The sequence below is a fragment of the Motacilla alba genome, chromosome 4 (assembly GCF_015832195.1).
Source record: "Motacilla alba alba isolate MOTALB_02 chromosome 4, Motacilla_alba_V1.0_pri, whole genome shotgun sequence".
Taxonomy (NCBI): Eukaryota; Metazoa; Chordata; class Aves; order Passeriformes; family Motacillidae; genus Motacilla; species Motacilla alba.
The window spans coordinates 7,939,768-7,951,553 of NC_052019.1; the positions used below are offsets into that span (position 1 = coordinate 7,939,768).

The 11,786-nt window shown below is 47.9% G+C and overlaps 1 protein-coding gene across 1 annotated transcript; it reads right to left on the reverse strand.

The window, feature by feature from the left end:
* Window positions 1-670: 670 nt before the first annotated feature.
* LOC119700418 (coiled-coil domain-containing protein 42-like) lies at window positions 671-3,601 on the reverse strand. Its single transcript, XM_038135544.1, has 6 exons — window positions 3,525-3,601; window positions 3,080-3,185; window positions 2,849-2,953; window positions 2,122-2,319; window positions 1,141-1,362; window positions 671-859 (listed from the first exon to the last, which is right to left on the reverse strand). Exons 1-6 carry the CDS (start codon window positions 3,599-3,601, stop codon window positions 671-673), a joined length of 897 nt encoding a protein of 298 aa, XP_037991472.1.
* Window positions 3,602-11,786: the final 8,185 nt, after the last annotated feature.

The window sequence follows — 11,786 nt, forward strand, 5'->3', positions numbered from 1 at the left end:
CTGGGGTGAAGCTGTGGGATGGAGTTGCTCTGATGTGTCAAATCCTCCTGGGAAATGAAGACCTTTATTATTTCTTTTACTCTAGGGTATCTGTAGGGTTCTCTTGTCTTCCTCTTTCCCTTCCCAACCCACTGAACCTTCACTGGCAGGACAGGTCATGCTGCCATGTCCCTTTTGTCTTCAGAGGTGTAGCAACCCTCTGGTGCTTCTGCATCTCCTGCATAGAGCTGGATGTCTTTAAGGTGTTGGATAAACTGCTGTATCTAGGGTGGAAAAGAGAGATGGCAGAGCTCAGGGCAGGGATGGGAACAGGAGTCACAGGGGGGCCTGTTGGCTCTTTCAGATGGCAAATGTCACCTATCAAACTGAGCAGCAGAAAAAGGCATTTGCCTTGCTGGATCTGCACCACCAGAATGGACTTTTGTGGGTGAGCCTGAGTTCAGGGCAAAGGTGAATAAAACCAGTGCTGGCCATGGCTTGATCTGCATCCCCTGCCTCAGCCTGCCTGGCTCCCACTCCTTCAGCCAGGCAAGGAACCCTGCCCTACCTCCTCAAAGAGTCAGGTTTGCCTGGTGTGCCCTGCCCCTGCCCCATGCCTGAGAGAGCCCCAGCAAAAAGGAAGGTGTCTGTAGGGTCTGTGGGCTCCCTCCCTTGGGGCAGTGGAGACTCCTTACTGCTCCTCCTTCTGGCTTGGCTTTACCATGTTCAGCTGTCTGCAGCTGTTACACTCCAACACATTCCACTGTGCTTGCAGCCGCATGTTGGTGGACTGGAAAAGGTTGTGGATGGCCAGCTTGATAGTCCACAGCTTCCCCATTTTCTTGGAAGTCCTGTCCTGGATGTCAGCCCAGTGAGCCTCCTGGAAGGAGAGGGCACATGCAGCATGGGCACATGCCCTAGCAAAGGTCATGCTTCAGCACCAGAGACCCTGGCTTGGAGACCCTAAGTTCCATACTCCAGACTGGTCTGCCATTCTCCATTCTCCAACCCCATGAAGGGGGATGAAATTAGGAATCTTTTTTAATTCCAGAGATTGTTACTGGACACTTCTGTGACCCCATGGCTGAAGGATGAGCCATCAGCCAGTCCTGACAGAGCCAGGCTTGGCAATCTTCCCCTGCCCACTCCACAATTCCTTACCCAGAGGGGGATGTCACTTTGAGCCTGAGAAATACGTAGTTTGAGCTGCACCAGCTCATTCTTGTACTGAAGCATCTCAGCTTCTTTCTGTGCTTTGTACTGCTCCAGGAACACCTTGTCTTGCTCAGTCAGTTGCTTGTGCCCATGTTGTGACTGCAGAAGGTCCTTCCGTGTCCTCACCAGCAATTTGTACTGTGAAGTGACTTCTGAGATGTCCTCAAACTGCAGCACAGGGTTCCTGGTGTTAGTGACTCTCTGCCCTTCCCTCACCAGCTTGCAGCTCTGATGTCATTCGGCACCCTGCCCTTACCTGGGCCAATGCCTCTCCCTCCTGAAAGATCTTCCCACCTTCCCCAGCCCTAACTGTTCTGGGATTCTGTCCTTCCCCATGAGACTATTGCCCCAGTTGGTTTGTTTGGCATTGCTACATTCCCAGTGTGGTGGCCTCCCACTGTGCCACACCCACAGCTGTCACTCCCATAAGCGAGGGGATGAGCTGCTCCTTTTCCCCAGGCCAGCAGTGCTCTGATAAAGCACAAAGAACAACTGCAGCCTCCAGAGCCAGGACTTGGGAGGCCACAGCTGGGGTGGTTGGAGTATGAGTGATGTCCTGACATCCTCAAGAGAGAGCACAGCCTTTTGGCAACTGCCTGGGGACATTTTATGGGCAGCTTTTCATTTCTCCCAAACAATTAATCAATGACACAAACGTGTCCCCATTCCCCGCAGCCCTGAGCTTTTCCCCCTTCTCATGGTTTTTCTTTGCTTTTCTCAATCTTCCACTTGCTGTACTGATTCTCCTACTTTAACTCTGCTCCCTGTGGCTCACCATGGTTGCAGATTGGTTTGTCCATCCCATCTGAGGTCTCTGGGTTTGAGCAAGTGTCCGGTGTCCTGGACTTGCCCTATCTTCTCTAGTTTTAGCATTTATCTGAGGCTTTCCCCAAGGCTGTGATCTGTCTTGCTTATGTCCAAACTCACCTGTGAGACCTCCACCACATCCTCCAGGTATTTCTTGAAGATAGAGTACTTCTGCACTTTTTTGCAGAGTTTCCGGTGTTTTTTTCTGAGGGTTTCCAGTTCCATCTTGGCTCTCAAAAGCTCACCATCCTTTTTCATATTCTCCTCACTCTGTTTTCTGTTTATCTTCAGAGCTTGGATTCGTAACTCTTCACATTTCTGGTGGTTTCCCCCAGCAGCACACACACATACAGAGAGAGGGAAAGGAAGGCAGGGTAAGATGGAGCTGGATTACTTACCAGCAGTGGTACACAAATCTTCAGAGAGGAGAGACCAGTATTGGACCACCCTGGGATCATTTCCTCTCCCTGTTTCACAGGGCCATCCCTCTTGCATTGACCCTTTGGTCCTGGAGACCGGTACCTGGGATGGCAGTCTGAATTTCAGACCTGCTTGGATCTGCACCCCGGAGACATCTGGATGTCAGCAGTGGGGACAAGGCTAACACCTTTCCTGTGGGACATTTCGGGCTGGCGGGAGATCTCACTGATACAGGACAAGATCTTTTCCACCCAAGACCTATCAGGGCTTCCCATATCTCCAGGTAGTACAAAACCTTGTGCCCTGCCAGTGCTGTTCCTCACAGCTCCAGTCTCAACAGGAGGCTTGAACAGGAGTGCAGGCCCAAGACCCTCTTGCCCAAGGGAGGGGAGGAGTTGGTGATGCAGCTCAAAGTCATCTGGTGTACCTGCACAGTCCTTCCAGATCTCTGCACATGGGCTTTCAGCTGGGCCCTCTTGGCGTGCAGGTCCCTCCACCGGTCAGCGATGACTTTCATCCTCCCCATGAAGGCCTGGCAGCACCAGAGTGAGGGTGACATGGCTGCCTGTACCCAAAATCTGTTACCTGCCTCCCAAAAAGCCTCCAAAAAGCCACAAACCATCCCAACCATGAGCCAGCATCCACCTATCTTTCTCACCTCTTCTTTCTCTGCCATGGCCTTTTCCATCTCTCGGGCTTCTTTCTTTTTCTTCAAGAGCTGAATAAGTGAAGACTGGGAGTCCTCCTCTGTCACTGTGAGTTCCCTGCCACAGGAGTTTTCCTCAAGGTTACACGCTAGTTGAGTTTCTTGGCAGGGTGTTGGATTGCTCTGGATGTTGGACTGTGTCCCGGGTAGGGTGATGGGGCAGAGCCCCCCAACACCATCTCAGATCCCATCTGGCAGCATGGCAGCCCCACCCCTCCCCAGCAGGCACTCCCCTGGCAGAGCAAGGGGATGTTGCAGGGAGGAACAGAGCTGGGGAACGGGGTGCAAGATGAGGCAGAAATGATGGACATAAGGCATGGGAGTTTCCCATGGTGAGGGAGAGAGGGATGGAGAAGGCAGGAGAAGAGGATGCAGGCTGGTGGAAGAACCCCCTCACCTGAGGAAGGATGGGAGTTTCACCTTGCACATCCTGAGGAAATGGGCTGACATCTCCTCTTTGCTCCAGGTCTCCATTGCTCCAGCCGTCAGCAGGAAAGGGAGAGCCCAGGTCCTGCCAGCGCTGCTTCTTTCCCAGCTCAGCTCAGGGGCTGCTCTTCACCCCTGACAGCTCAGTGTGGGAGGCACCAGGCAGGGGATGAGCCTGGGAGCCTCTTGCCTCTGCTTTCCTGAGACTTTCCTTAACCTATGGCCTCTGCAGCCCTTTGGCTACTCCAGCTCTGGGGAGAGGCCCTACGGCTACTCCAACCTCTGTGAATGTTTACTTGGCAGCTTCATGGTTGCTGGGCAACAGAATGTTTACTCAGAGTCAGGGGGACTGACCACTCTGTCCAGGACCAGGAGTTATTTAATTCCCTTTCTCTCATTTCTTAGGGTTCTTCCTCTGCTCTAATTTGACCTCTGCTGGGTATTTCAGTGCTCCTGACAGCCACATGCACTGTCCCAGCCCTCAGGGCACAAGGCTTGTTCCTTCTCTCCCCAGCACCAGATGGAAACACCATCTACAGGCACATCCTTGGGGATGTTTGACCACTGTACTGCCATGGTGTAGTGCCCTTCCCTCACAGCTCAGCTCACTGAGATCAGCTGCACAGCATTTTCCCTCTCCTAAGCAAAACCATCCCCTGGGCCCATCCTCTGTTGGGCCTGGCAGCTCCTGTGCACAGCTCTAAAAACAGTGACTGCTCACTTCTTAAGATCAACAAATTTCTCCTGCCTGCTCCCTAGTGGGTTTTTTAAATTCTTCTAATCAAACAGTGGCAAACTATCACTCCCTGAGGCTGGTTTTCAGTTTCCTACTTCCTTTCTTCCCCTTCCTGAAGCCCAGGCCTTCCTGCAGGAGGGTGCCCAAGCTTCAGTGTGTTGATGCCTGCCTGCCATGCATCGGGCACCAGGCACATTGATACAGCCAAATTAAACAGATATAATGAGTGCTGCAGCAAAAGCACCAGGGCCATGTGCATGTGCTTCACTTTTAGAGTCTAACAAGGAGAATGGCTCTTCCATTCAAAAGGAATTCTTTCTCCTGTTAGTTAGGATAAAATCTCAACCTAGAGATGAGTTACAGAGATTGGGCTGGATACTTGAAGGGCTGATAGTCAGAGGAATTGCTTCAACTGGGAGGAACCTGGGAGGAACCAGCACAGACTCTATCAGCCTGTCCTGCAAGCTCCTCTTGGTGATTTCACTCTCACTCATCCCAATGCAACATCTCTGCCTCCACCAAGATTTTCTCCAGTGACAGCAAAAAATGGGTTTGAGAAGAGAAGACATAGGAACAACGGTGGGCATCATCTGGACTCCAACACTCTCTGCTAGAAGTGCAGTTTCTAACCTTTTTTTGCACTAGGGTTGTGGAGACCAGAAGAAGAAAATTAAGTCTTGGAAGTCTTCAGAAATATTACAGGCTAAAGACCACACACCAGCATGTCCTGTGAAGGACATGCTGTGTAGCTCCAGCCTCAGCATGGATGACTGGTAGGAATGGTGGTGTCAAGAAACTTTGACCAGTGTCAGGTTTTTTAAAATTTTTAAGTCTATAAATCTCATCTGCCTCTAAAACACCACTTCTGTCTATCAAACCCTTGCAAGCAACCAGCAAAATTAAAAGGCATTGAAGAGACACAGAACATGACAGAGCTGCTGGTGTGGAGACTGTGCTGTGGACATGGGGGCCACTGGAATGGCATGTTCCATGCCACCACTGTGCTGTGGACATGGGGGCCACTGGAATGGGATGTTCCATGCCACCACTGGCTTTGCAAACTGCCCTAAACATCAGCTTGTCAGTTTGCTGGTCCCACCTGTTTCACAGCTATTAGATCCAGAAACTTTCCCCTGAGCTAAAGGACTCTTTCCAATTTAAGAAAAAACTTACTCCTTGTTACAAGCAAGCAAGCAGCATCCCACAAGGTGCCCACAGGACCTCAGCCTATTTTATTACCTTCCTAACAATTTTGTCTGCTCTGATAAATAAAAGCTGTCCTGACAAGTGGAAAGGTATCTGGATGGAGAGAGCAGGTTGTTCCAGGGACCAGCTGGTCCCCCAAGTCCTGGTTCTCTCTCCCATGCCCTCCAGCATCTCACTGGGAAACTTCCCCAACTGGGACACAGTCTGCTCCGCCAGGGGCTGCAGGAGATGCTGCTCACTTGCAGGTGGAGGCATGTCAGGAAAACTGCCAGGCAAGGCATTAAGAAATGACCAACAAGCACATAAGAGTGCAAAATGCCCACCAGCTGCAGCAGGAGCAATGTTGAGGAGCCAGCTAGTATCCTACATCTGCCTAGTGTTGCAGTAACCCCAGCTCCTCCTCTGCTTCTCTCTGCCCACATCTTATACCTCCATGGGGCTGTGGCTGGGATTTGGAAATCCAAGAGGTAGGAGTTTTGCCTTGGTCTGCTCTGGTGTGCTATCACAGGCCTCTGGGAACATGTGGTCACAAACAGTGACCAGCTGCCCTCGCCTGACCCAACTTGTGGCTGACAGGCAGCATGACAACACATCACCTGGAGTAGTTCTCACCATCTCTTCCTGTAGCCAAAATCTCAGCACTGGCAGAAACAATGGATGGAAATCAAGCTTAAACATTCCAGACACATGGTCAAGCAGCCTGGGGCACCATGCCATGAAGGAACTGGCATGGAGACAAGCTGAGTAGCCACAACTCTGCTTTGCCCACAAGCCCATCCTCATGCTGTGACCTCCAAGGAGCACCAGTCTGAAATGGGGCAAACCAGGGCCTTCTCTAGTTTGAGTTCTGCTAAAGAGCAGATTGAGCCAGATTCAGTTGTTTCTTCCATCTCTTCTCCACACCATTTTTGGGAGGCACATGGACACTTCTAGGGCAGAGAGGAGCCCATGGAGGTAGAGACTTGCTGTTGACCCTGCTTGGAGCTGGAAGTCAGAATGAAAAACTCCAGAGATCCCTTCTAGCAGGTCCCCTAAATTATCCTACAATTCTGATAACTCCCCATTAGTCTTCCATCCCATACTGCCACTCTTGGCAGGAAAAGCCCACCCCAGTGAGGACAGGAGCACTTGGCAGCCCTTTCCCCAGAGTCTGGGTGTATGAGGCAGGGCTTTCCTCTCAACCCCTGGTTCTTCTAGAGTCTCATGAATTCTTATCAAACGCTAATGATTTAATTTCTTCTCACATATGTAGAAACCTTGCCATGAGTCTGAGCTTTTTGGGAGGGTTGTTTTGCTTTTTTTTAACTTTATAATAATTTTAATTTTACAAGTTCATAAATCAACTCTTCCTTGCTCTGCCCCACACCTCCTGTCTGGGTGTGGCTCTAAACAAATGAGACCCTTGAATGAAAATTCACTTTTTTCTTTTCTTTTTTTCTTCAAGAATTGCTCATGTCTCCTCAGCCTCAAATATTTCATGCAGGTTGTGCCATGTATTTCACAAGCTAAGCCAAGCAAAACACCGCCTTCCATATACACAGCAAAAAAAATGTTTTTCAGGCTCAAAGCATTTCTGTCTTTGGCAGAATCTTTTCTCAAAGCATACCAAAGAAAAAGTATGGAAATGAAATACAAAGAGTGGTTAAAATAATATTTTGGATAGAGATGAGCCCAAACCAAACCCCAGATTAGAAAGCCAGATACCCCCCTAGATACCATGCCTAAAATGAGGAGGTTTGTTGTGATACTTGGAGAAAAACTGGGAAGCATTGCAGGTCTCCCACCGAGTTTAATTTCCTAATTGAACTTATAAAAGACTTAACCCCTACCGGTCCTCACAGCTAACACAGATCCTTTTATGTTTATCCCATAGATTCTATTTACCCAGGCTGGCTCTGTGTGGATTAGATGTGGGGAGGCAGACGGGGGTCTGGCATGGCAGAGAGGATCCACAAGGCAAAGGGGCTCTGCTGAACCTGGGCAGGGGACCCAAAGCTTCCCTGGATTTCAGTGTGGTTATTTCTGCTATTTGGATCCAGCCCTTCACTGACGTGGGCACAAACTGTGGTGTAATTTGGGGTTTCAGACCCAGCATTTAGGATTGGATCCAAAACTCGAATGGAAGAAATTTGGGAAAGAGACTTTTAAGAGTTTAATTTGAAACAGAAAACCCATGAAACTATTTTTGCCCTGGTCTTTAATTGAACTATTTTTTTAATCCCCTAGTATGCCTGGGCTCTTCAGGCATCCAGCAGCAATGTCTCAGTATTAAATAGGACACTTTATGCTACAGGAGTGATGAATGGCTGACAAACTCAGCTCCCAGTGAACCCACTGTTCTGGAGAGGTGAACAAACAGCATGTTACAGCTCTGTGGGTGCACTCAGCAGCAGCCACTGTAAGGAGAGCCTATCTTAACAGCAGATTTCAAGAGGATAATTGCACTTACTAATCTATAAACTCTCTCAGAATCTGATAATGCAAGTCTCAGAGGCATCTTTACTTTCTGTATCCCAACAGAGAGTCCATGTATGTGACTGTAAATAGGACAGCTTAATAAAGTGTATTTTACTCTCTAGTTTAATATTTTTATAAATCTTAAAATAACCTTAAAAATATTTGTCCTAGTACTCGACAGGATTTGGGCTTGTTTTTCTATCAATTTAGTGGTTGCAACACAGGTCTTAAAATAGAGGGGGAAGGAGAGTGTTGTTTTGCTCCAGAAGTTGAGTGTATACCCAGCACATCAGCTCCATTGTACAGAGCTCCTGCCACCATTAGCCAAAACCATCCCAGCTCCCTCCCAGATAAGGAAGGACATGTCCTGGGCTCTGGCCACTGCTCTGTTCCATCCTATACTGAGCCAGGGCTGCTCCTCTCTGGTACCCACAGCACAGGCATGTGTCCAATCTTCAATAATTCAGGTAGCTGCACCTCTGTTCCTAAAAAAAGGACAGGACTTGGCTAAAATGCTGAATACTCAGTGAAGCACCTGCCACCTGCTGCTAGGCAAAAAGAAACCTCTTGGGCATGAAGGGTCCACAGTGCAGGAGAAAGAACTTAATAAAAACCTTTCTTTTTCCCATGTGAAATATCGTGGTTTTAATGTTTCAGGTTGTTGAATTCTTGCCTATCACAGCTTGACACTTGTTGGCTGTAGGGCTCATGTCCCACCTCTAATGCATGCAGCTCACCCAGCACAATCCCAGCTCTGCCCCAGCAGTGGTGCCAGCATCTCCCTGCTCCCCTCACCAGATTCTTGCTGCCACTGATGCACAAGGACAGATTCCTGTTCCTCTCAGCCTTCCCAAGCAGTTTTGGGAACTGCAGGCATCCAGGCTCAAAAGCAAACTCTGGAAGGTAGTTTTATAGAGGAGAATGTTCCTGGACTCCATCAGCAACATCATCAGACTCAGTCACCTTTCAAAAAGACAAACTCCATGAACGCTGCTCTCATATACATACATGCACACACAAAAACAGTTATTAGCTTAATAGGGTGAGTATCAAAATGCAACAATAAATTATCTGACATCTTTATTGCTTAGAATGACAGATTCAAACAAAGCTAACCCTTTAATTATGTTTATATAATGTAATTTGGCAGAAGTCATAAAGCACCCCTTTGGCAATGCCAGATTAAATATTTTACATTTGCTTGGGCAGCACATTACAAGACTGGAAGCGCTATTTCTGCCCGGTGCTCTGCAGCAGTGACTGTAGTAGTGTGGATAAGAGGGCACAGAGGTTCTGGTGCTGAGATCAAGGGACCCCAACCCCATATCCCACTTTGCAGAGCTCCCCTTTCCACCCTTGCATCCAGGAGAATGGTGCCACTGACATTTGCCAAGACCAAAACAAAAGGCCTTACTGATGCCAAGGGCACCAGTGGTGCCTCTGTTATTGCTGGTGGGGTTTCCTGGGCCACTCTGCCCACTGCAGCTTCTCTGAGTCCTCCTGTGTACAGCGGGAGAAGGGGTCCCACTTTGTGCCACAAACATTTTGGCTAATGGTCCTTCATGCCTGGGATTTCAGAGAGAGGATGAAGCACCATGGGCTGTTCTGCAACAGGGCAGGGAACAGAGAGCAGTCTCAATGTCCAGATTCCCAGAGCCCATTTTCCCATCACTCCTAAGAATCTTCCCAAGAAAAGCGAGTTCCCAGACCAGACTTGGTGTCTGGGTTCCTCTGCAGGAAACTCCCCAAAGACCCCACATTTCAAGCTCAATGGCTCTGTTCCTCACTGTTGAACTAGAAATGCTTGTTGCCTGTTTCAAAAGGATGCAAATTAACACAGTCCTCACTCCCAGAACAGGGCCCATGGAGCTGCCCCTCCACTGCCAGCACATCAGCAACGTAGATGGAGATGAAGTTAGAACAAAGCCCCTCGAGATGCAGGACAGCCACTTTGCTGGCAACAGACTGGTTGCCCTTCCCAAGGGATTTTCCAGGAGTCATCACCACCATGCTGGGAATCTCAGTTCACTCTCAGCCCTCTGAAATCCACATGCCTCTTCTGACAGGGCCACCTACTCTAACATATTCTCCACTGCCAAGGACCACCTCAGCCTCCAGGATCTTCTAGAGAGGCTTCTCTGACTTTGTTCTGCTGCTACAGAGGTAGCTCAAAATTGATTTTCATAAGCAATTACAGCACAGTAGAATCCAGTGCAGGGAGAATGTGGTTGTGTCTTTCTGCAGCCAGTGGGATGGAAAGCTGCACAGTGTGTTGGAGCAGCCAGAATAAACTTACTGTAGCCTTACTACTTTGCTTAAGTTCAGACTATTTCACACACATGTTGCCCAGCATACTCTTTGTATAATATAAAGTAGGTATCAGTTTCAATTGCTCACTGTGAACATCAATTTGGATGTAAGAGGTACCTAAACCTCTCTTCACTGTTATAAGTAAGTGAGGTTTGTGAAGATATCAATAATGAATGAGGATACAGGACAGACAACAGGAACTTCTTCAGTAAAATGTAGAGCCAAATGGTATAGACTAAGATTCAAAATTTAAAAAAAAAAAGCACCAACCTAAAAATAATTCAAGAGGTCTACAAAACAATGCATAATATACAATTCAGAGCAGAACTTTGCCTAATGTAGAGAGACAAGACCTTTGGAGCATTAAGCAGAGCAGTTTACAATTTCTGGAGTATGTCATGTTTGCATCAAAGTTTTAATTACAGACTGGATGAATCAGTCCAGACAAAATTTCTTTGGTTTCTTCAAAGACAGACCTGACTGTTTTACCAAAGAGCTTTCCCTTTTTTGCCTTCATATAAATTATGGTGTGCAAAAAAAATAAGTCAATTAAGAGAGAATAGACATTATGAAATACTTCCCTTTGCACAAGCACACAGGCTTGCAAACCTCATTGAAATTCTGTCGAGTTGCATTGCCCACACAACTTGCAATCTTAGCAAAAGCCACACAAAAGGCTTCCCTCCCCATTGTTTACAGGAGCGTTTTGGGAACGGGGCATATATTGGTACGCAGGAAGGGAAACAGAGAGAGGAGTGAAATGCAGTTTGTTGAGCTAATAAAACAGCAAGCCTTCCATTTGTTTCCTTAGTCCTATACAGCCATTCCTGTTTAAGACTTACACACTCCACTGTTCGCAGAGCTGGTGACAAGCATTTTCACTGCTGACTGTTAAGGCTTGTAGGCTGGTCATGTTTTAACTATGAGAATGTTTCCCAGCCATTATTAATGGCAGTGGCTTAATTCATCATTTGAGAGGTTGATATATGACAACAAAGGGACAGAAAGCACTAAAGAGACCTGCTGTACCTAACTAGCTAAACTCCTCTAGAGATTACAGCAACCCCAGAAAACCATCTAAATTCAGGGGATTCTGAAGTTTGCAAGGCATTTAGCCAAAAGCAACCCAAATATTTTCATATTCCTTTACATAAGGTTACCAGTACTGCCTAATTACATGAGTAATAAGAGACAACAAAGTCTCCTTCTCACACATTCAGAACACTCTTTCATACAGCAAGGAACAGTATATATAAAATAATTAAGACGGACATCAATGAAAGCAAGAAGGGGCATGAGCTTGGAAAATCTGCCAAACCACTGGGGCTTCTGGCAGAACACCCTGAATGTCTGGGATCTACTTATTCAAATGTGGGCATCAAACTTTTCCAGGGAGACGGCCCATGCAGGTCAGCAGCCACACAAGACCACAGGACAGCAGCTGCCTCCTGCTGCCCTTGCAGGTGAACTTCCCACTTCAGCTCCAAGGCAGCTGTGGCAGAGGAACTGAACACAGATGAGACA

Coding starts and splice junctions, on each gene's coding strand:
- LOC119700418 (XM_038135544.1), bottom strand. CDS start 3,601: ATGGAGACCTGGAGCAAAGAGGAGATGTCAGCCCATTTCCTCAGGATG. Junction 3,186..3,524: donor AAACTCCCATCCTTCCTCAG/GTGAGGGGGTTC, acceptor CTCCTGTGGCAG/GGAACTCACAGTGACAGAGG. Junction 1,363..2,121: donor ATGTGGTGGAGGTCTCACAG/GTGAGTTTGGAC, acceptor CCTGTGCTGCAG/TTTGAGGACATCTCAGAAGT.